Raw genomic sequence first — 23,406 nt, 5'->3', positions numbered from 1 at the left:
TATTATTATAGGATAGATTTAATATGATATCAATTAAAGGCTTGGACGTCCTGTTTCTTAGTTAGGTAAGAAACGACGCACTTGAACACGTGGGAAATATAGATACCGCCAGCCTAGACATATAGGCTTGTATCTAACCGAATGCAGACGGGAGGAAGCGTATTCACTCTTTGGCCTGCAACAATCAACTCGCCCTCAACACAGCAGGATGGAGTATGGTGGCGGTTACAAGTGGAGGTCTGACTCAGCCAGAGAAGTATAGGAATGTGAACAGGGATAGGGATACATAAACTTGGGTGTTGATTACCACATTATCTTTCATTCTAATCCAACTTTCAAAAATAAGATATGAACATTTATTCAGAGATCTAATTGGTAATTTTGGTGATATATATAATAGTTATTTATTGCATCTTATTATAGACAGCTTTCCACGGATATTAAAATGAAAATTAAAAGATTAAAACCAGTTTTGAAAGACCAAAGTCCAGGGCTAAAAAACTGGCATTAATTTTTAGGAATTTTATTTTAATATTCGTGGAAAATTATGCCGCACAGTGTAAAAGATATAACTTTATTACAGTTAGGGAGTTGAATCAATTTTTATAGAAGCAGAAATATAATCTATGATTATGGTTTGGACCCTCTAAAACTGTAATCTACCTTTCCACTTTCCCCTCTCTTGGTGATACGAGAGCCTATTTTAGTTTCCTGAAAAAATTCTTAAAATATACAAAACATTTTCACTCTTTAGATATGTTCTATTAACCTTCTTTACTCGATGTATTTTCGCCTCTATCTAAAAAACAAATATTTTTTTTTTCTGGAGTGACATAACCGTTTACAGTTTAATTTTCAGTTATCATTTTTATTTAGGAATTTTGTAAGGCTTTGTAAGGAACATTGGTATATTTTGAAGTTCACGATGAAATGTTCCTGTTGTTAACGATTATATTAAAAAAATCTATGGACTAAGGTTGCTAACGGTGGAACGTATAGATTATGCACAAAATTTTAAATGACAATAAAAGGCCCCCAAATAATCTTGTATAGTCATTACTTAACAATGCGCGAAAAAGTCTTTCATGCATTTTTTTCTTCAGTGAAGCTTTCCCTGTACTTCATTTAAGCTTGGCTATTCCAGATTATTTTAAGGCCTTCTTATGTTGCTTAACACGGTTTGTGGGCATGACATGAAGGTTCAGCCGTTTGGCAGCTAGCAGCCTTTGAAGTCCATAGATTTTTGTTGATAATCGTTGGCAGGAATATTTTACCGTGAACTGCACTAGATCCGAGTATTGTCCTTGGTTACAATATAAATTTGCACAGCACTGGTGAAAGATTCCAAGAATAAAGGGATATACTATTTAAACAGATTAGCAGCAGAGCCCCTAGCATCTAGTGCCTCACTAGAGAGCTCTAATTGAAAAAAATAGCCTAAAACCATTCCATTACTTCAAATCTTGAGATAAATCCACTCTAGGAACCTTGTAAATCTTTCCTAAATTAGAGAACTTAATCTTAGACTTCAGACAAAAAAAAACCTTACTACTTTATATAACAGGATATAATATAATTTTCTGAATTACCCTGGTATTGTATACTTTTCAAGTATCGTCACGAACATTTCAGAATTATTTTAGAGGTGCTTTGTTTATAGACAAGAAACTTTTATATACTGCAAAATCCGCATGTCCATTAAGATATCTTAAACTACTTGACTGACGAGTCTTTTATATCGTTAATAGTGAAGCTACACTATAATTTATTTGTTTGTCCATCCATCAGTCAGCTAATCAGTCTTGCCACAAAATATAATCATTAAATAATATAAAATTACGTGAGAAAGGTTTCGAGATTATTTTCTCTACCACTGGGAATAGTATGTAGGTAGAGCTATGATTAGATGAACAAACAAATATAAAATTATATTCCATTGTCCTATACCTGTACTTCTGGGTATAGTATGTAGGTAGAGCCATGATTAGATGAACAAACAAATATAAAATTATATTCCATTGTCCTATACCTGTACTCCTGGGTATAGTATGTAGGTAGAGCCATGATTAGATGAACAAACAAATATAAAATTATATTCCATTGTCCTATACCTGTACTCCTGGGTATAGTATGTAGGTAGAGCCATGATTAGATGAACAAACAAATATAAAATTATATTCCATTGTCCTATACCTGTACTCCTGGGTATAGTATGTAGGTAGAGCCATGATTAGATGAACAAACAAAGATAAAATTATATTCCATTGTCCTATACCTGTACTCCTGGGAATAGTATGTAGGTAGAGCCATGATTAGATGAACAAACAAATATAAAATTATATTCCATTGTCCTATACCTGTATCCCTGGGAATAGTATGTAGGTAGAGCCATAATTAGATGAACAAACAAATATAAAATTATATTCCATTATCCTATACCTGTATCCCTGGGTATAGTATGTAGGTAGAGCCATGATTAGATGAACAAACAAAGATAAAATTATATTCCATTGTCCTATACCTGTATCCCTGGGAATAGTATGTAGGTAGAGCCATGATTAGATGAACAAACAAAGATAAAATTATATTCCATTGTCCTATACCTGTATCCCTGGGTATAGTATGTAGGTAGAGCCATGATTAGATGAACAAACAAAGATAAAATTATTGCAAATCCCACAACCACTATGCTATATATTTCGACAAAATTTGGATTATTTTTTATTACTTTCCCAGTAGCCAAACTACTCTATAATTACAAATGTTGATCTGTCCGTTCGTTTAGAAATAGAAATGGAGTTTCGCTCCAATTGGATGTGATCGATTTACTTTAATATGAATAATAATAGCTTTAATATTAAAATTCCTTGGTTAAAAAGAAGTTAAGATTGTCTGATTTATTGTTATTTTAATATTTTTAAGCTAATATTAAACTAAAGTTTATCCGTCCAAATGATCGAATTATTTGGTTTAAAAAAATTGGGTATTTTTTTATCTTATAAACCTTCAATATAAATTTTTTTCAACCAATAATTTTTTTTCTCGTATTCATTCGAATCCGGTGGATAGGAACCGGTTCTCATCCATACGAAAAAACTATGTCTAGCATCGTATTATATCCAGCTTTCTACGAATATAAAAATGTACAATCATAAGATTAAAACCAGTTTTTTTAGCCGATGCCTTCGGCACCTCGGGGCTAAAAAAACTAGTTTTAATCTCATAAACATTCTATATCCGCGGAAAGCCGTTATAATACGATGCGAGAAATAACTATTATCAACAGGAAGGGTCAAATTTTGTGTACCCAACAGTCAACAAAGGAACAATTTTAATAGACAGTAAATTGATATACATCCCCAACGATTAAGGTTCTACGGTTATAGAACTTTGGGTACCAGTGTAATCTATAGTCCTATGACCCCTCCCTCCCTCCCTGCACTATACGCAGTTTCTCTATACGCACTTCCATGCGCTTTTTATGGTCCAACTTATGCTTGAAATAAATCAACTAGAACGATTACGATTACTGTTTATTCCACCAGTCCCCAAAGTCCTATAACGTTTTCTTATTGATTGATTCATTAAATTGAAACCACTGATTTTGAACTACAGAAGAGGTAATTTTGTGTATCATGATGAGGGAAGTACATCAATTTATCGGCCATTGTCTTATCCCTTAGATACCTGATGATTATGTCCAAACGAACCAAAGCATTTGAAACTTAAAGCAAAAAGATTTGCGTCACAGAAATACAGACAGGGTCCCTTATAGAATGGATTCAATACAGGAATGAATAAATTTAGATAAAAATGTTGTTAAATTGTTATATGTTCTTGTTGCTTGTACGGTTAACCAGCTGTTACTTCTCTGATATCCAGGTAAATATATTTAGTTTACAGTAGCATCGGATTCAAACTTGACATGATGATTCCTGTAACTTTTAGGTAATATTTAGAAAGCAAAGTAACTTTATAATCGTTACCAGGTTATGTTAAAATAAGTTTATTTATGACTTTTTGACAAAAATTGTTATAACCTAATAACAACCTAATTATCTGATTTTTGGAATAATGATTCTATGGACAAGGTACAATGTTATAAAGCTAATCACCTCTACTATCAATTCCCAATTGTAAGTATATATCCTTAAACAGCATACTGTATCTTATCAATTTTACATTCTGTTTTTTCAAGTTTGACAGTTTATGTGTTAATGTTCGTTTGTTTTATTGTCTGATTTTAGAGCATCAATTGGGTATAGTCCCTTTCGTAGCAACGCACTTTAAGGGGCGGTTCTTCGCATTTTTTACAGTAGCTTTTCTCCTATTTCTAACCCCTGCGGGGCCAATTACCTAACCCTGTGGGGCAATTACCTAACCCAATATAACCTAACCTAAAATAACCTATAAAAATACGACGAATCGCCCCTTGAGGAGCGTTGCCACGAAAGGGACTATTCCCCATCAATTTTATGAATATTTAAATTTTAGAATCATGAGTGTCCAGACCAGTGTTTGTGTCTATCTGAAATTCAGGTTATATTTCTTTTATAGTGCAGCTTTTCTATAATTGCGGTTACTCAAATATAAAAAAATAAGCGATAGTTCGATATGGGTGTTTTGCAGGGAGGGACGGGACATTGGACTGTAAATTATGCTGACCCCAATTTTTTTAAAACTAGTCCTGCTATTCAGTGCTTCAGAAAATTGGTGATAACTTATAAAATCATGATTGGGTTGTATAAACTAAAAGTTTCTAAACTTTTCTGTCAATAATTAAAACAATTTATCAACAAAATGGTTAATTTTTTTCATTGTCTTAACCCTTCAGACTTCTGAGAATTTAAAATTTTAAAGTTCTTCAATTCTTTTGATGGTGTTTTACCTGGGTTGTTTTTAAAGCATCAGAGCACCTTCCTCCTTCCCTCAAAGTACATAGCGAGCACCCCTTGGCCCCATTATTTTTTAAAAATTGAATATAAGGGGATATTAGTTTGTCGGGGACTCTAACCCTGATTGGCTATCTTTACCCAAATATAACCTAAACTAACATGATAAAACACAAAAAAATAACCCCACCTTATTTTACAATATAAAAAAAAGTGGTCACTAGCTTGTATGTGTTTTGATGTGACAAAAAATTTATTATAATTTTTATTGATTTATGATAATTTAGGTGTTATGTAATACAGGAAATTTAGAAGAATTTCCTAAGAGTTTCCCCAATATAACTCAGGAAAGCTGTTTATAGTGGCTGTAAATAATTACGTCATACAAATGACCAATGAAAGGCCAATGCACAGACTAAATTTCCAATGGCAGGCCAGTATACATTTTAATTGACCGATGGTAGGCCAGTATGACACGTTTTTCAATAAGTACAATAAAAAGCTTCTAACTTAGGATATCAGTATCACTACACAACGTATAACAACACTGCCCAAATATGTAAGTTTCAATTTATTAGGACGATTTTGTCAATAAGTAACGAAGCAATAACAAAATAAGGATATTTTGGAAAAGAAATTGGAATTAATATGAAGACGAAGAAAGTCCCACAAAAAATCAGCAATTTACGTCAAAAAAATCGAGGGATTATCCATCTCTTTTTAGGGGTTTTCTTTCTCACTCCTCCTCATCTCATACTATATTTTTATGACGTCATTAAGGGACTTTCTTCGTCTTCATTAATCTAATTAAATTTTGGCAAACGTAAGAATTACAAAATAAACTGTTTAAAAGAGATATTTTTAAAAGTAGCTGCGCAATTTAGCGCATGGCACAGCAGCTGAACGGCTCATAGTAGCAGTCAAATGAACAGCAGCCAAATATCCTACAAAAATACAAAAATTCAAATGCTTTGGTGAAGTCAAATTGTAGATAAATCTATATTTTCCCTAACCTAATTAAGATGTTTTGTATGTGTGTGTGTGTGTGTGTGTTGTGTGTGTGTTTGTGTATGTGTGTGTGTGTGTTTGTGTGTGTATAAGAATTGATTTTAGTGAAAGTTCTTTATGCAGTCATACTTAATCATATATTCTTCATACAGAACTGCTAAAATAATTTTCATATACGCGGATATTATCCTATTACATATTAAGTACGAAGATTTGGTTTGTTTGCCTGTTTAGAAATCGACAACTTTTAGGGAAGATTCACATAGGTCTAAGGATGATTTTAGACTGTTTTATTATCAAATTTAATTTTGGTATAGTTTTAGGCTATTTTCTGCCAAATCCTTAAAATGTTTAGCCCCAGATGCTAAAAAATCTTATAATTATTGCCTGTTTTTTAGGCTCAGACATTCGGCTTAAATAAATATTATATTTTTCATTTTATTATCCACGGAAAACATTCAACAATTTTTGTTGTGATATTGTATAAATATACTTATTACTAATGAGATATAATACTGCAGGTAGCTATTGTTTATAGTTTTTTTTTATACTTATACAATAGATGTTATCATTAGTATATGAAAGTAGTTGTTTAGAAAATCGCAATTATTTGTTGCATAGCATCTAAAAAGTTATTCGCTTCCCTCACTGGCGACTGGAGCTTTGACTCACTCATTTACATAGAAATTTTTATAACACTATTAGAGTATTTGCTTTAAAGTGTCCATTAGAGTTATCAGATGTTAGTGCATATCCTATTATATAAAGTAGTAAGCTTATTTTGTCTGTAGCTTAAAATTTTAATACCTACTGAACCGATTGAGTTTTTCATTATATGGAAGCTTCTTAGATGGTTTTGGCTATTTGATTCTTAAATATGAGTTTGGTTTGAGGCTATTTTCCTACTTTTCTTACTCCTTTGAATACAGAGCTCTTAGATGCTAGGAGCGCAGCCGGTAATGTTCAATATTCTTCTTTTGGTGGCGACTGAATTCCTTCTTGAATTTTCACAGCAAAACTTTTTTGTAATTAGAAATGTCTGTCTGTCAATCTGTATGGTGCATATTCTCAACTGTAAATTAATATGTATTAAATTTCAGATTTCTTCTATATATGAGCAATATGCATTTAATTCTACTTTCTCGTATTCATTCGAATCCGGTGGATAGGAACCGGTTCTCATCCATACGAAAAAACTATGTCTAGCATCGTATTATATCCAGCTTTCTACGAATATAAAAATGTACAATCATAAGATTAAAACCAGTTTTTTTTAGCCCGTGCCTTCAGCACCTCGGGGCTAAAAAGCTATCCGCGGAAAGCCGTTTATAATACGATGAAAGAATAACTATTATAACTTAATTTGTTCGTCTGTCTATGTATTAGGTTGTGATGGAATTTATTTTTAGGTTTTACATTTGATTGATTTTTTAAAAATTCTAATAATGGTTATTTCTCGCATTGTATTATAAACAGCTTTCCGCGGATATAAAATGTACAATTATATTATTAAAAAAAAACATTTTTGCTCTGAGATGCCGAATGCACGGGCTAACAAAACTGGTTTTAATCCTATGATTGTACATTTTTATAATAGTAGAAAACTGGATATAATACGATGCTAGACATAATTTTTTTGTATGGATGAGAACCGATTCTAATCCACTGGGTATTTATCGGTTTCGAATGTATACGAGAAACTTTATTACTTATGGATGTTGTTTAACCTATTTTATCTTAATATTTTGTAGGAAAACTATTATTGTACTATATTACAAATACTTTGAGCTAAGTTGCAAAAGATTTATTGATTTCTTCAAGATACCTTAATCCCAGGGAGGGAGGGGACATTGGAATATCAATTTTTCCGCCAATACTTTAATCTACACTAGCGGCTTCGCCCCTAGCCTCTAAGGGCTTTGCCCCATGAGGTAATTTTTAAAAAATTTAAATTTAAGAAAAAAAATCTATTTCTGGTGCTGCCGCCCATGATTTATGTGAAGTAGTTTCCCAAGAATTTTTTTTTTTTTGGGGGGGGGAATTTTCATTTTTGGTGGGGTTGGGGGTGTCCCACCCCCCAAGAAAATAGCTTAAAACCACCACAGGACCAATAGGTATAAACCCTGAAGAGTATAATCCGATCAGTTCAGTGGTTACCGAGATCTTAAGGGACAGACGGACGGACGTACAGACAGACAGACAGACATCATTCTACTTTGTATTATAGATAAAGGGATAACTTTGTAACATTGGCCGATAAATGTTAATATACAAAGTAACAAAATTACCCCTTCTGTAGATTACAATTATTGCTTGGAATTTTTAAACACTCAACTTAATAAACCAACCAATCAAAATTCAGTTAAGTCCCTAAAGTTGTTAAGCCAACGAATAAGAAAACATTATTATAAAACTTTGTGGACTAGTGTAATAAACAGCAAATTGTCCCCTCTCTCTCCGATATAAAATTCATATGATGAATAATGCAATGTAACAATAAAAATTACAATAAAGTGTTTTATTGAAATTATTCAGTAAAAAATATATGTTTGTTTTGCATTTAAAAAAAGGATGACAACATCAAATGCTAAGTTATTTATATACTAGCAAAGGTAATCTCTTTCTAATTTCTATATTAGATAGGAACTAAGAAAATAAAAATGTTTCAGACAAGCATGCAGAAAGACAAATTTAAAATTTCGTATATCATAGATTAGCCTCGCTACTAAAAAAAATGAGATTACGAAAACACAAAAATAGCACTTAAATCAAGTTTCTTTCCTCTCTTCCCAAAAACGTTTGTAAGCTCTCGTAGAAATTAGCTCTAAATTTTTGTACTCTATTTTAATACAAGCGGTTACACCCCTAGAAGACTCTAGGGGAGAAGTCGACCCTTTAATTTCATTTTTAAAAAGTAAATGGAATTTTTTTCAGGAGATTTTTTTCTATGGGCTATTTCTATTGGGGGGTTTAAGAAACCCTTCCCCAAAATATTTTTTGAAAAAATCCCTGGACATAAAATAAGCTTCATTGAAAGGGAGAAGCACATCGGTTGAACGGTTAAAGAAAACCTTCGCTACAGACTAAAAAAGCTCACTACTTTATGTCACTAGCGGCTTCGCTCCTAGCCTCTAGGTGCTTTGCCCCAAGAGGTAATTAAAAAGAATAAGTACCACTAATTTCAAATAAAAAAAAATGGGGGGGGGGAATTTTTTCATTTTTTTAAAGAAAATAGTCTAAAACCACCACAGGACCAGTAGGTATATTCCATGAAGAGTATAATCCGATTGGTTCAGTGATCTTAAGAAACAGACAGACAGACAGACAGACAGACAGACAGACAGACAGACAGACAGACAGACAGACAGACAGACAGACAGACAGACAGACAGACAGACAAACAGACAAGCAGACAGACAGACAGACGGACGGACAGGCAGACATAATTCTACTTTGTATTAAAGATGATAAAATAAGTAAAAAATAAAATATTTTTTATCTTTCCCCTTTATTGTAGTAACATATGCGTAAAACACATTTCTCGTATTCATTCGAATCCGGTGGATAGGAACCGGTTCTCATCCATACGAAAAAACTATGTCTAGCATCGTATTATATCCTGCTTTCTACAAATATAGAAATGTACAATCATAAGATTAAAACCAGTTTTTTTAGCCGGTGCCTTCGGCACCTCGGGGATAAAAAAACTGGTTTTAATCTTGTAATTGTACATTCTATATCCGCGGAAAGCTGTTTATAATACGATGTGAGAAATAACTATTATTGAATTCAAGTAAATTGTATTTATATATATTCTGTTTCACAAAGAAAGAAAATTGAGACTAAAAGGTGAAATAGATACAATATTGTAAAGATACACTTTTACAATAGTTATTTATCACATCATATGTTAGACAGATTTCCGTGGATAGTAAAAGTAGAAATTATAAGATTAATACCCAGGGCTTTTAGCCCCACTGGGCTGCAAAGCTGGTGTTGATTTTATAATTGTTTTACTTTATTGTTGGTAGGAAATTGTCAGAAATACGAAACGATACATTTTTTTCAGGATGGCTTTAAACTAGTTTCAATCCAACAGATAATGATCGATTTCGTAGCCACACTAGAATAGTTATTTCTCGCATCGTATTATAAACGGCTTTCCGCGGATATAGAAAGTACAATTATGAGATTAAAACTAGTTTTTTTAGCCCCGAGGTGCTAAAGGCTCCGGCTAAAAAAACTGGTTTTAATCTTATGATTGTACATTTCTATGTTCGTAGAAAGCAGGATATAATACGATGCTAGACATAGTTTTTTCGTATGGATGAGAACCGGTTCCTATCCACCGGATTCGAATGAATACGAGAAAAATGTTTCTATACTATTTGAAATTAATATGTATTTCATACAATTTTATTTGACTGAACTTGTAAGTTGTCTCATCTACTACGTGATATAATAATTTACTTACTAAGTTACTTCGCTACTAGCCTCAAGGGGTAGAAGAATGGGGGCTTTAGTTAGCCTTCAACAGTTCATGTTTCGTGATTTAATAAAATCAAAATAACAAAAAATATATAACTGTAGGAGGGGGGTGGGGGGTGGGGAGGAGAGATTTTTTTCAATTTTTTCTATTGTATTGTTAGTAAGAGTTTATCACTCTAATAATTGTCTATTGTATTGTAATTAATTTATTATCACTCTAATAATTGGCTATTGTATTGTAATTATGATATTATCACTCTAATAATTGTCTATTGTAATTAAGAAATTCGAACTCTAACCTCTGTCTATTGTATTGTAATTAAGTTATTATCACTCTAATAATTGGCTATTGTATTGTAATTATGATATTATCACTCTAATAATTGTCTATTGTAATTAAGAAATTCGAACTCTAACCTCTGTCTATTGTATTGCAATTAATATGTTATCACTCTAATAATTGTCTACTGTATTGTAATTAAGATATTATCACTCTAATAATTGTCTATTGTATTGTAATAAAGGGATTCCGTGGATTACCTCAGATTAAGAAGATCACACTGGATACAAATAGAATTTCTGTGGTTGAACCATTTGCTTTCAAGGTATCTATCTATACATATTTATCTATCTATGTATCAGTCTATGTATCTATGTATCTATCTATCTCTCTATGTATCAGTCTATGTATCTATGTATCTATTTATCTATCTATCTATCTATCTATCTATCTATCTATCCATCTATCTATCTATCTATCTATCTATCTATCTATCCTAGGGATTACAAAATGTAGAAGAGATATCATTGCGCTGGAACCCCTTGGAGACAATACCTGGGTTTGCCTTCGCTGGCATCAGAAATATTTCTCATATTTACTTGGGTTATAACAAGTAACAATTTTTCCAGCATGGCTTCGAAACTGATTAATATCCGCTGCGCTGGATTGGAACCGGTTCTCAGCCATACTGAAAAATTATTTATAGCATCTATTATGACTTTAATACAATTTGGATAAATTACTATTCCTTCATGTGTAGCAACGCTGTAATGTCCCTTTGAGTTAGGGTCAATGGACCACTTTAAACAGTCACGTGCGGTTGGGGGTTGTAGATCAACACCCCCCTTAAAATTGTAAATGGGAAATTGAATTGTAATGGTTTTAAACCCCCCTGAAGCTGCATTTATACTAGGTTGATTTGTCTTCCTGTTGAAAACAGTTACAATTAAATACCCTATTTCTTATTTTATTAGTATATTAGTTATTTTTTGTATGGATAAACATTTATAACATTTTATTTTAGAATTAAAACAATCTCTGGTTATGCCTTTGCTGGTTCTGAACATATTGACATGATAGTCCTTAATGATAATCCTATCAAGGTTCATCACATTTAAATATCTATAAGCAAATCTACTCTATAAGCCTGTTTTTTATTCATTACAAGCCCAGAACTGGTTTAGCTTATTATCTAAAACATCTTTATTTTATTTACCAACATTTATCAAAAAAGTACATTCATTCATCTTACGGAATGTGTATTAAATGGAATATGAAGAGTATTCTGCAAGCCCATGTGCTGCTTTCTATCTCTTCCTAGTAATTAGTATTGTAATTAAATATAGATGGATGTAAAATATGTGTGGATATTATGACAGGAAAGCTTTTGCTTTCTATCATTGAACTTGTTGATCAGTTCATTTATCTAGTAGGAGGGGAGGGATTAGGTAAATGGGGTGGAAGGTAGTGTTGTTATTTTAGCCCGCTGTGTGTTTCAATATTTTAGAGAACACGAAAATTTGGTTTAAGATACAATTAATAACATGTCCATTGTTATATATGTATGGACCCGCAACCGTGGCTCAACATGTAGCGCATCAGCTCGTCGTCGGGAAGGTGATAGGTTCGAATCTTGGTTCGACACCGCGTCAAACTAAAAGACGTTAAAAATGGTTAAAAATAGTTAGAGTTTGGGGAATGCTTTGGCGCAAAACAGGCGCAACTCGCTACCATGCACAGTTGGGACTTCTCAGACAAAGGTCGTGCATCTCAGAGAGTTGGTTGTCTGATGGGCGAATGGACGCTTTACACCGCAATCATAAGTATTGTATGTATGTAAGCGACACCTAGCCCCCTAGAGTCTTAACTCTTATATATGTATGGATCTCTAGCAATAATTCATAACTGTTAAAAGATATATATGATTTTTAGACTATTGAGAGTTTTGCTTTTGCTGGTCTTAAATATGTCAGGTTCCTTCTTCTTTCATCATCTGTTAAACATATACAAGAGGTTAGCTTTACATTAATTAATTAAAATCAGGTTTTAAGGACAATCTTATAAAAACACCTGCAGTTATAAAAAAAAATAGAAATGTTTCTAAGTTCGTGTTAAGTCGTGAAATTTTAGTCAATAGTGCTCCTAAGTTGATTAAAAAAGGCTATCTATTAAGGCCTCCTATACATATAAGAATGCTGAATGAAACCAACTCTGAATCGGGATGAAAAAACATGTGTAGTATGGTTTTCAAATAAAATGAAATATAATTTGAAATGTAATATTAAAATTACTCTAGGATGCTTTTAATGGATTAGAATCAGTGGAACATTTGAAACTGGACTTTTTCAACCTCAGGACTGTGAAACCAGGCTCTTTTAGGGGTCTTAAAAATTGTAGGTAAGACTTAATTAATAGCATTAAAGCCACTCTATAATTATAAAATGTGAAACAGGGCCCGTTCATATAGAGGACTTTTAAGGGTAAGACTTTATTGTAAGTATGGCAGCTCCACAAAAGTAGGATCTTTGAAACCAGGCTTTTTTAGATGACTTGAAAATAGAAGGTAAGACTTGTTTGAATGTATTGCAATTAAACTAGAATCTGTAAAACCATGCTTTCTTGTAGGTAAGACTTTATTGTTATACTATAAGTAGGAAGTGTTAAACCAGGCTATTTTAGAGACCTTAAAATAGATGGTAAGACTTGTTTATTACTATGGCAGCTACAATAAGACTTAGTTCTGTGAAACCAGGCTTTTTTTGTAGGTAAGACTTTATTTTTATTATGGCGGTTATACTATAAGTAGGAAGTGTGAAACCAGACTTTTTTAGAGGACTTGAAGGTAAGACTTTTTTGTATGTTTTGCAGCTACAGATCTATGAAACCAGACTTTTTGTAGGTAAGACTTAATTAGGATCTGTGGAATTAGTTTTTTATACAGACCTTAAATATTTCATTTCATATCTTCAATGTTTATCGACATTATTTTAAATTGTAAATTATCATCAAAAAAAGATACAAAATTTATTTCCATTTAGGATTTTGACCATCGACAACTCAGATCTTGGAATAGTAGAAGACGGAGCTTTTACTGGACTTATTAATGTCACTCAGGTATTGAAATGTTTCCTAGTTGTCTGGTAGGTCATGGTTTTGTCATGGGATTGCAGTTGTATCTGTGTGTTAACCTAAAATCTTTGGGGTTATGGTTGATTTATAATTGGCTTGTACAAAGTAACTGTGACATTGATAAACTTTTACAATAACATTAAAAATTTATTTTAGGGGTAATCATTGAAAGATTGCCTTTTTTTGTCTTTTTTAATTCTAAATTGTACATAGTCAAATGCTTTGTTGAAATCAAAATATATTTTTTCTTACTTTAGGTTCATGTTACTAACAGCAAAATAGACCAGGTACCAAAATTTAAAAAGTTTAATACATTTATAAAAAAATATTAAATACATTTTTTAAATTAGTGACAAATATTCGACTCTTTATATTGATTTAGAGTAGCAGAGTCTTTCCCTTTTTTTCTCTGCTCTGACCTTTCCCCCTCCTCATTATGCAGTCCTCCATTATTCACCATTTCTCCAATACCCCTACTTTGACAAGGTGACTCTCTGTACCCCTTGCCAACAGATCTATAGTATAGATGTATATACAGATTACTACCTTCCTCCCTTATTTAATGTAGTTATTTAACCCTTTCTTCCTCTAGTGTTTTATTCTTATCTCCTTGCCAACATACGGTCACACATGTTTTAATTCTTTCAAGAGTTTTGCTACTAATGAATGTAATTGTCCTTGTTGTAAATAAATATTATTATTAGATTTCTGATTCCTCAATTGCTCGTGGGTCCCAGGTACAATTTGTTTTTATAAAATAAAATTACAAAAAATTAACAAACTTTAAAGATAATGAAACATAATCAAAACGCATCATAAGGTTTTTCATTATCTGGTTTACTACAAAAAAATGTATAAAAAAAGGACTGAAATTTAAATACCATTTCCACTAACCATTTAATTTCTCCATTTTTGCTTTGGAAAAATGAATTATTCTAAACAAATATCTTTAATCTTAAAAAAACCTTAATAAATTATAACAATTTGCATTGAAATTATTTCTAAAGAGTAATTAAAGTGACAAAATTTATTATTTCAGGTTGAAGAGCTGCATCTGTCTGGAAACCATATTCTATCATTTTCACAAGAACTTGAGGCAAAATGTTTTAAATATAAAATAAAAAATGAAGACATTATCGATATATGATTCTAATTAAAAAAGTGTATTTTTTGTATTTTTAACATTGTTATAAGATTATTTATGTTTATAAGTATTACATTATTAACAATTTCATAGATTAGAAATTAGATGTATTAAAATATTTTGAAGCAGTTTATAGTGCCTTTATACAAGAAAAATAGCTAATGATAGGCCAAAATACATTTTAATTGACTAATGGTAAAATTTATATTGACCACTCATTGGTCATTTGCATTGTATGACGTTAATTTTTATTATGCACTTACCCTTATTCGGCCGTTTTGTGGTTCTGAGGAAGTATGAGCCACTGTAAGCCGCGTGGTTTAATAAGCAACTCGGAAAATCTCATAAAAGCCACTCTTAGCCTCTCTTAGCCCAATCCAACTCCTTGTCGCAGCCACTCTAAGCTAGAGGCTTCCGACCTTTATTATTTTAGTTGCTATATTCCCTGTCCTTTATTGGTCAGTCGGTTCATCTAGTAGGAGTGGAGGGGGTAAAAGGGGGACGGGGGAATCGTTATTTTATCCCGCCTCAAGGTTCACTTTATTAGAGTACATAATAATCTGGTGTAAGATACAAGTAATAATAAATCCATGCTTTTAGATTATTTTTATTTAAACATTTTTATAAAAAAAAACAGATTGAAGACTTTATTACCTATGGACTAAAATCTATTTTTCTTCAAAAGTAAGTTTTTTTTTCAAAATAATCCTATTACAAATCTTTTTCGTAATCCAGTTTTTAACCGATATTGTTCTTCTATACAATATAGCTTCTTGTCCTGGGAAGGTTTATAATCATTTTTCAAGAAGATACTAACGACCTCCCACAAAAACTTGCCCCTATGATAAGATGGCCCCCAAATTTTGTTTCACTTTTCCTTTAAAAACTAAAATTGAAAATGGAGGGAAATCGAGGCCTCTTGGGACGTATCCGCTAGTAAATTATAATATATTATATATAATATATATAATGTTTCTAATATATTATAATTGTCGCAGGAATCATGTTCCCTGCACTTGTCTCTTCACACAGTATCTAGACACGGTAATATTACAATTTAACACCAGGAATAATAAGGAATAAGACAATTGCCGATAAACTTATGTACATCCCCAATAATGATATAAAATTCCCCTTCTTGTGATTAAAATTGGTGGTTGTAACGTTTGAACATTCAACTTGATGAGCCAACCAATCAAAATTCACCCCAAGAAAACTATAGTATAAGACTTTGGGGACTAGTGTAATAAACAGACCAAATACTTACTATTGTAGTTGAACTGTTTAAACTTTTTAGCTAAACCTTATTCCAAATTAAAACATAAAAGATTAATAAGCGGCAAAACAAAGTGGTAAAATAAACAAAACTGAAGCCTTTTTTATAGTACCTATAAAAATGACGTCATACTGTCCTACCATTGGTAATTAAAAATATATACTGGCCTGCTATTGGTAATTTAATATGTGTATTGACCTGTCATTGGTCATTTGTAGTGTATGGTTTTATTTTAGTAAACAGAAATAATTTCATTTTGATGGCTTCTTAACCCTTCACGGCTGGTTTTTTATTAAATAAATAAGTTAGGGTACAATGTTTGGCACTTTCGATATAAGTAAATGATAATAACAAAGCCACAGAATACGATAATACCTTCAGAAAAATCGATGAAAATAGTTTTCATACTAAATTTTGGTTTTTTATATTTTTTCTAAAATGTCATGACAGAAGATGTAAAATGTCGTCTTAGTTTTTTGAAAGGATTAATCTTCTCTGAAATCTAAATTATCAAAATATTTTTTTTGGTAAATGATTATACGATATATGTCAAACATTTTATCAAAAAGAAATATTTAAAATTGTGAAGTAGAAACCTGAATAATTTTTCTTGTGGAAATAGCTTTCTGCAAATGTTGATAAACATATGTCTGCTAGCATTAAGATGTTTGTACTGTCAATACACGTTGGGTTTTATTTAAAGAATTTCTTTAAAATGTTGTTTTTACCTTGTATACCAATAACGCAATATTTGCTATCAGAAAACCCCCATACCCTCCAATCAACTAAGACTCGCCTACGGCCCGATCTTTTAGGATTGCTTTGTAATTCGCATTTTTGAAAGTCTTTCAACAGTATACACAGCAAGTTCTCTCTTTTTTAACTAACTTTCCGAATCATATACCTAAAGCATTTGAATTGACAAAGGTTATGCTAATATTTTTACCATTCAAGTTTATTTAATATTCTAATAAATAGCGCAACCCTCCAAGTTATGGCTACTTTTCATGAACATATGATCTAAAGAATAAGCTCTGACGCAATGTCATATAAGGATATTATAATATTCATTAAAAAAATTGTTATTTTTGCATATATGTTACATTTTACAGTGTTTTGTGGCTCAAAAGAAAGACAACTAAAATTTATTTCATATTATATAGTTTAAATTGCATAAGATAACCTAGAAATTGTAAAAAAGTCCTTTTCTTTTTTTGTCGTTAAACAGAAATTAACAAAGATTTTTATTAAAAAACACCTTAGTGTAAAAATTAAAAATTTTAAATATGGTCACAAAAAGATTCAATTAGTTTATTAAATGTTTCATTTTCAGCAAATGACGATTAATCTCTATTACAAAGAATAAAGTGTAAAAAGATATTCTCGTTTTAATTTTAAGCAACTTAAAATGCATTTTAATACCTTTTAATGATTTATTTTTTAAAACATCATTTTATAAAATGTTATTGATTTTTAAAGTTATATATTAGAATGTTTTTAAATTTTGTTAACATTTTGTTTTAAATGTAGAAAATTGGTAATTCTAAACATTCAAAAAATGATTTTATTAAATTTTCATCACTTAAATTGCATGTTTGATGAAATTTTCAACTGATAATTCAAGAAAAATCGTTTAAGTTTTATTATATTTTACTTTGAAATGTTAAAAAATATAATTATTGTCAAAAATGTGGAAGTTATACTTTCCTCAAAAAAAGACCTAAAACATGCAAATTAACACGTGTAATGAGATTTTTTTTCTTTCAGGTTTAATTTTAAGTAATTATTGATATTTTTTGTAAAAAGGATTTTATATAAAAAGTTTTAAAACTCGAGTTATGTAGTGGTTCTAAAAAAGGTTGCGAATTTATGCAATTTTCTTGCAAAAAAATTTTTCTAGGATTTTAAAAATAGCAAAGGGTGTTCTTAGACGTACTTACAGATACAATTGCTAAGTCATTTTGGCCAAACACTAAAATAAAGTTTTGACATCTGAGGGCCTAACCGTGCCTTTTGTTTGATTAGCAATATTTCTAATAATCAGGGAGTGAGGGGACATTGAGCTGTTTATTACACTGGTTCCCAAAGTTTTATAATGTTCTAATACAAATATATGATTGACCATCAATAGTAATACATCTATTATGTAGTTAAATCATACAATACATTAAGGCGATTGATGTTCTGGATTCTGAAAACTTAGAAACAACTAACTATTGCATAAGGTAAAATTGTATTGCATAAGTTGTACATAGATGGAATATCCGTTAAAGGGAGTGTGAACGTAAAAATTTTTCATCTGATTATCAAATCTTAACATTTACTAAGCACATTTCACTACACTGATCAACCAAAAACGTCCTATTAACAAAAATATCCAGGAATAATGCCTTGATTTTATGGTATTTTGAGAGGGAAAAGGAAAAAAACAGGGAAAATCTGAATGTTTTTGTTTCTTATAATGTTTGTAGGGATATTTAACATGTCATATATAGTTGAAACAATTTACTTACTGTTAAGGATTTATTTTATGCTATAAAATTGCCAATTAGTTTTTTTATAACGTAGTAATTAGGTAATAAAGACATATTTTAAATTCGTATTATTGACAAAAAAATACCTCACTGTCTAGAAAGGGTTGAATCTCATAGGTTATTTAAAATAATAATATCCTTTTTTATTGTGTTGGACAATAAATAACCCACTTTGGAGAATTAGTTTTCACTTTTATCAGACTGTTTATAAAGAAATATTGCGTCTTTATTATTTACAAATTTGTAATTAAAGGTGGGCGAGAGATGGGCCATCTAAAGTTTTTTGGATAATAATAAAAAACCTGTTTCTGGCTTTGTTATTGTATTTGGTTTTCAATAAAAAATAATGCTTATTTTATCAATTTCTAAGTAACTATACATTGGTTTAAAGCAAGGATTATGTAAAAAGTCAGCTTAACTGTTAGGAAAAGTCAAGAACTATGTGAAAAAGTTTAATTTTAGCTATAATGGGAGAAAAAAGCAATTTAATGCACATTTTATATAATACGGAAAATTTCTTCCTTTCCCTGTACCTTATAAAAATCGTCGGAAAAGGCCGTTTTTTAAGCAAACAAAAGCGCGTTTTGCTCTATCTGTGAGATATTATGAATGAGATAATGTTAAGATTTGATATTAAGATGAGAAAAATTTACGTTCACAGTCCCTTTAATTGTACAAAAAATAACACAGTGTAGGATCACTCCGGCCACATTATTGGTTAGAAAGTGTGCATATTTTGATATTTAATTTCAACAGTTAAATTTCTTAGGATAAAGCTTTGCTTGGAATATAAAATACAAAACCATCTTTGTTAATAAATCTATCAATAAAGTTGATATCTATCTGTCTAGTCCTCCGCACATGAGTGGTAAATCTCTAGAACAGATCAAATCCAGGTAATTCTGTTGTTCCTTCTAGTGAAATACAGGGATCTCAAGGGATAAGACAATGGTTGATAAATTGATATTAACCCCCGAATTAACCCTTCTGTAGATTATAATAATTTGTAGAAAAAAATTATACACTGCTACTTTTCGACACACAGAAAACTGTCCCGAATTTGTATTAATTTTGAGGAACAAGACTCCAGTTACGTCATATTTTTCTTTCCCGAAAAAGGGAAGTGGGATTGAAAAAAAGGGAAGGGGGGAAGAAAAAAGAGATGGGAGAAAAGGGGGTTTTCCCTATCTCTTTTGAAGAGATTTTCTTCCCCCCTTCCCTTTTTCGGGAAAGAAAAATATGACGTCACTGGAGTCTTGTTCCTCAAAATTAATACAAATTCGGGACAGTTTTCTGTGTGTCCTACTTTTCACCAACTATTCTTTAGCCTAAGAAGGAAGCAGTTTATAGTGTCTCCAAACCAAAGTTGACAAATGGCTGAACCATCCCGAATGACGTCATGTTAGAACTTTAGAAGGGAATATAACATTATAAAAACAATTGGTATTTTTCGGCCAAACGCTGGAACATTTGTCCCCTTTTTGTGGAGACACTATAAGCTGCTTCATAATAAGCTCCCCAACTTTAAAGCTTTTCACGGGGGACCTAAATAAAATTCTTGATCTCATTTAAACTGCTAACACCGGTACGATAGTGGTGGTTGATATTTTTCTAATTTATCAACAACTTATTTTATTTGACGATTTAGACTTGATAATTGTAATATCGTGGGTGGTTGTTTACTTTTGAAAGACTGAACAAATTAAAACAAAAAAATCGGTACTTGCTTACATGTGGTAGACTGGAGCACCGAAAACCCCCCCCCCCCGCTTAGTTTTGACAAAAATCAAAAATAAGGGGGGGGTAGTTTTTTAATGTCTGGAAAATGGCAAGGAGGAAAAGTGCAGGGAAAGGCAAAGACTTTTTGTTCAAAACCCCCCCCCTTAATTTTGAAGAAAATCAAAAATAAGGGGGGGGTAGTTTTTTCACTGTACATTACGCCAGAAAGCTGAGTGAGGTAAATCAAGTAAATCTAGTATACCAGAAGGGAAACCTTATTACAGGGATATTCATGTTTTGGGGCATAATTTCCTTATTTATTTATTTATTTTCCCAGTAAAAGGTTTTAATTTTGTGCGCACAAAATTAAAACCTTTTACTGGGAAAATAAATAAATAAATAAGGAAATTATGCCCCAAAACATGAATATCCCTGTAATAAGGTTTCCCCTCTGGTATACTGGATTTACTTGATTTACCTCACTCAACTTTCTGGCGTGTTGTACAGTGAAAAAACTACCCCCCCCTTATTTTTGATTTTCATCAAAATTAAGGGGGGGGTTAAAAACTACCCCCCCCTTATTTTTGATTTTTGTCAAAACTAAGCGGGGGGTTAAAAAACTACCCCCCCCTTATTTTTGATTTTTGTCAAAACTAAGCGGGGGGGGGGTTTTCGGTGCTCCGGTCTTCACATGTAAGCAAGCACCAAAAAATCCATAAATTTTATTTTTTCATATTTAGCTGTTTAAATGAAAGAATTGGGCATAGAACTGAATCTACCGCCTACAGCAAAACTAACAGGTACAATTCAGGAATCTTAAGGGATAAGACTATCAATTTATGTACATCCTCAATGATATATACAAAATTTCTTCTCCTGTAGATTAAAGATTAAATGGGGCAAAAGTTTTTTAAGAATTCACCACTGCACTGATTAAAGTTTGAATACTTCTAGTAAGAAAAAATCAAAATTTGAAAAAAGTTCAAAAAGCTTTAAAGCCAACAAATGAGAAAGCGTGTTTATAAAACTTTGAGTGTATCCTAATATATAAAGTAGTAGGCGTTTTTTGTCTGTCCCGAAGAATCTCGCTAACCACTGAACCGATATTGTTCTCCTTTACAGTGAAGCTTCTTATAGGTCCTTAGAAGGTTTTAAACTATTTTTGGGAAGGATGTCTTCAACCCCCTCCCACCAAAAAAATATTTTTTTACTTTTTTGAAACTCAAATTTAAAATGGGATGAGATCGACTTTTCCCCCCTTCTACCTTAAGTGCCCTTAGATGATTCTAGGGGCGAAGCCGCTAGTACAGTATAATTTACCAGGGGTCTAAAGGGATAAGACAATGGTCGATAAATTGCTGTACATCCCCAATGACGATAAACAAAATTACCACTTCTGGAGATTACAATTAGTAGTTGAAACGTTTCAATTAGTGGTTGAAAAGTTTGGATACTCAACTTAATGAACCCACCAATCAAAATTCAATAAAAGTCCTTAAAGTTATTAAGCAAACGAAAAAGAATGTTATTATAAAACATTGGAGACTAGTGTAATACACAGCTCAATGTCCCCTCCCTCCCTGATAATTTACAGACACTTGTATTCACCCTTCCTGGGTTCAATTAGAATTCCAACCCTTTAGTATTTTACCCACAAACTACACTGAAGTAGCCTAAACCGTGCTATGGCCTTATCATTGCTAAAATAAACTAGCTATAACAAACCATAACCTATCTTACTTAACCTAACCTATTTAATGGCTATTTTGTGAAATGGATGAATAACTGCAAGGTTAAAATTTATTTTAAAATAAGGAGGGGCCGGGGGGGTTGTGTGCTGAACTAAGCACTTTAAGGGAAACCGCTGATTCTTTTTGTTACAGGGAAGGAGGACAATTGAAAGAGTCAGTGAGCCTACATGAAAAAGGCAGCTATTCTTCTAATCCACAAATTATCAACAGTGATCACCAGAATAACAATGCACTCAACAATGTTGTTAATCTTTATATTGTTTTATTCTCTGTGTTTTTTACTATCTGATTTAAAACAAGAAAATCCTTATAAATGTAATCATGATAAAAGCTCAATGTAAAAAAAAACATTTTTTAATAAATCTAAAATAAAAACAAAATTAATTTTTTTAATATTAAAAAGATAAAACACCTATAAATTAGTAAGAGATGATAATATTTATATTATTGGTAGACCCTTTTTATCGGTGCCCTTTTCGTTAATTTTTGCAAACGGATAGGGGTGACTTTCACGCACTATAACAAAGTTACACTCGCCGCTAGCTTAGACAACAACAACCCCTCTTTACCACATCCTCTCAACTCCCACTGGATGAACAGACTGATCAATATAAGCAATCTAAATCCACAACAAATTTTCCCCTGTCATTATATCCACTTTTTCTAAATCCATTCTTTTAAGAATAAGTTTTACATAGATGACGACTTTTGTAGATTTCTAAATCTACAATTTACTTTTGTAATATTTACACGGACCAATACAAAGCTTTCAAAATACACTCAAACAGACAACTTACTACTTCATCAATAATATCTGTCCGTCTGTCTGAAGCTTAAGATCTTGGTATCCGCTTAACTGATTAGGCTTCAGGGAATATAACTACTTATAACTGAGTGGTTTGAACTATTTCATAGGGGATAGGGGACTCGCCCTTCCTCCCTCCCCCCAATTTTGTTTTTTGTATACAAAAAACATGTATGGGGGTGGTTGAAGATTGGTTTGATAGCATGTAGTAAACATTTAGACATCTATCCTAAATTGCAACAAATAAAATCCCATTTTTGTTAACGCTAAGGAATTTTTAAAAAATTGCAGTAATTTTGCAATAATCAATACAATTTTTTTTGTGCAAAATTTCAATTGTTTACAGAGTCATCCTTGTTTTAAATTGTTCTACTTTTTTA

The 23,406-nt window shown here is 31.7% G+C and overlaps 1 protein-coding gene and 2 long non-coding RNA genes across 3 annotated transcripts; all 3 read left to right on the top strand.

Annotated features, from left to right (window-relative positions):
* Nucleotides 1–3,758: 3,758 nt before the first annotated feature.
* Nucleotides 3,759–5,254, top strand: LOC145320148 (uncharacterized). Its single transcript, XR_013880115.1, has 3 exons — nucleotides 3,759–3,882; nucleotides 4,495–4,539; nucleotides 5,180–5,254. It is a non-coding gene; the product is annotated as an uncharacterized LOC145320148 (long non-coding RNA).
* A 144-nt stretch (nucleotides 5,255–5,398) lies between these two features.
* On the top strand, nucleotides 5,399–15,556 carry LOC145320147 (uncharacterized). Its single transcript, XM_080162588.1, has 11 exons — nucleotides 5,399–5,451; nucleotides 10,913–10,993; nucleotides 11,169–11,281; nucleotides 11,693–11,771; nucleotides 12,601–12,681; nucleotides 12,965–13,065; nucleotides 13,707–13,782; nucleotides 14,055–14,084; nucleotides 14,502–14,534; nucleotides 14,837–14,893; nucleotides 15,542–15,556. Exons 4-11 carry the CDS (start codon nucleotides 11,742–11,744, stop codon nucleotides 15,554–15,556), a joined length of 423 nt encoding a protein of 140 aa, XP_080018714.1. The 5' UTR covers nucleotides 5,399–5,451; nucleotides 10,913–10,993; nucleotides 11,169–11,281; nucleotides 11,693–11,741.
* A 26-nt stretch (nucleotides 15,557–15,582) lies between these two features.
* LOC145319461 (uncharacterized) lies at nucleotides 15,583–22,601 on the top strand. The gene is made up of 6 exons (XR_013879852.1): nucleotides 15,583–15,625; nucleotides 15,940–15,985; nucleotides 18,390–18,442; nucleotides 19,603–19,647; nucleotides 21,211–21,270; nucleotides 22,354–22,601. It is a non-coding gene; the product is annotated as an uncharacterized LOC145319461 (long non-coding RNA).
* The last annotated feature ends 805 nt before the right edge of the window (nucleotides 22,602–23,406 follow it).

This window comes from Acartia tonsa, chromosome 5 (assembly GCF_053477335.1).
Source record: "Acartia tonsa isolate MP-2025a chromosome 5, ASM5347733v1, whole genome shotgun sequence".
NCBI lineage: Eukaryota > Metazoa > Arthropoda > Copepoda > Calanoida > Acartiidae > Acartia > Acartia tonsa.
Note: the sequence above shows the minus strand (reverse complement) of the source record. Positions and strands in the feature narration are given on the sequence as shown.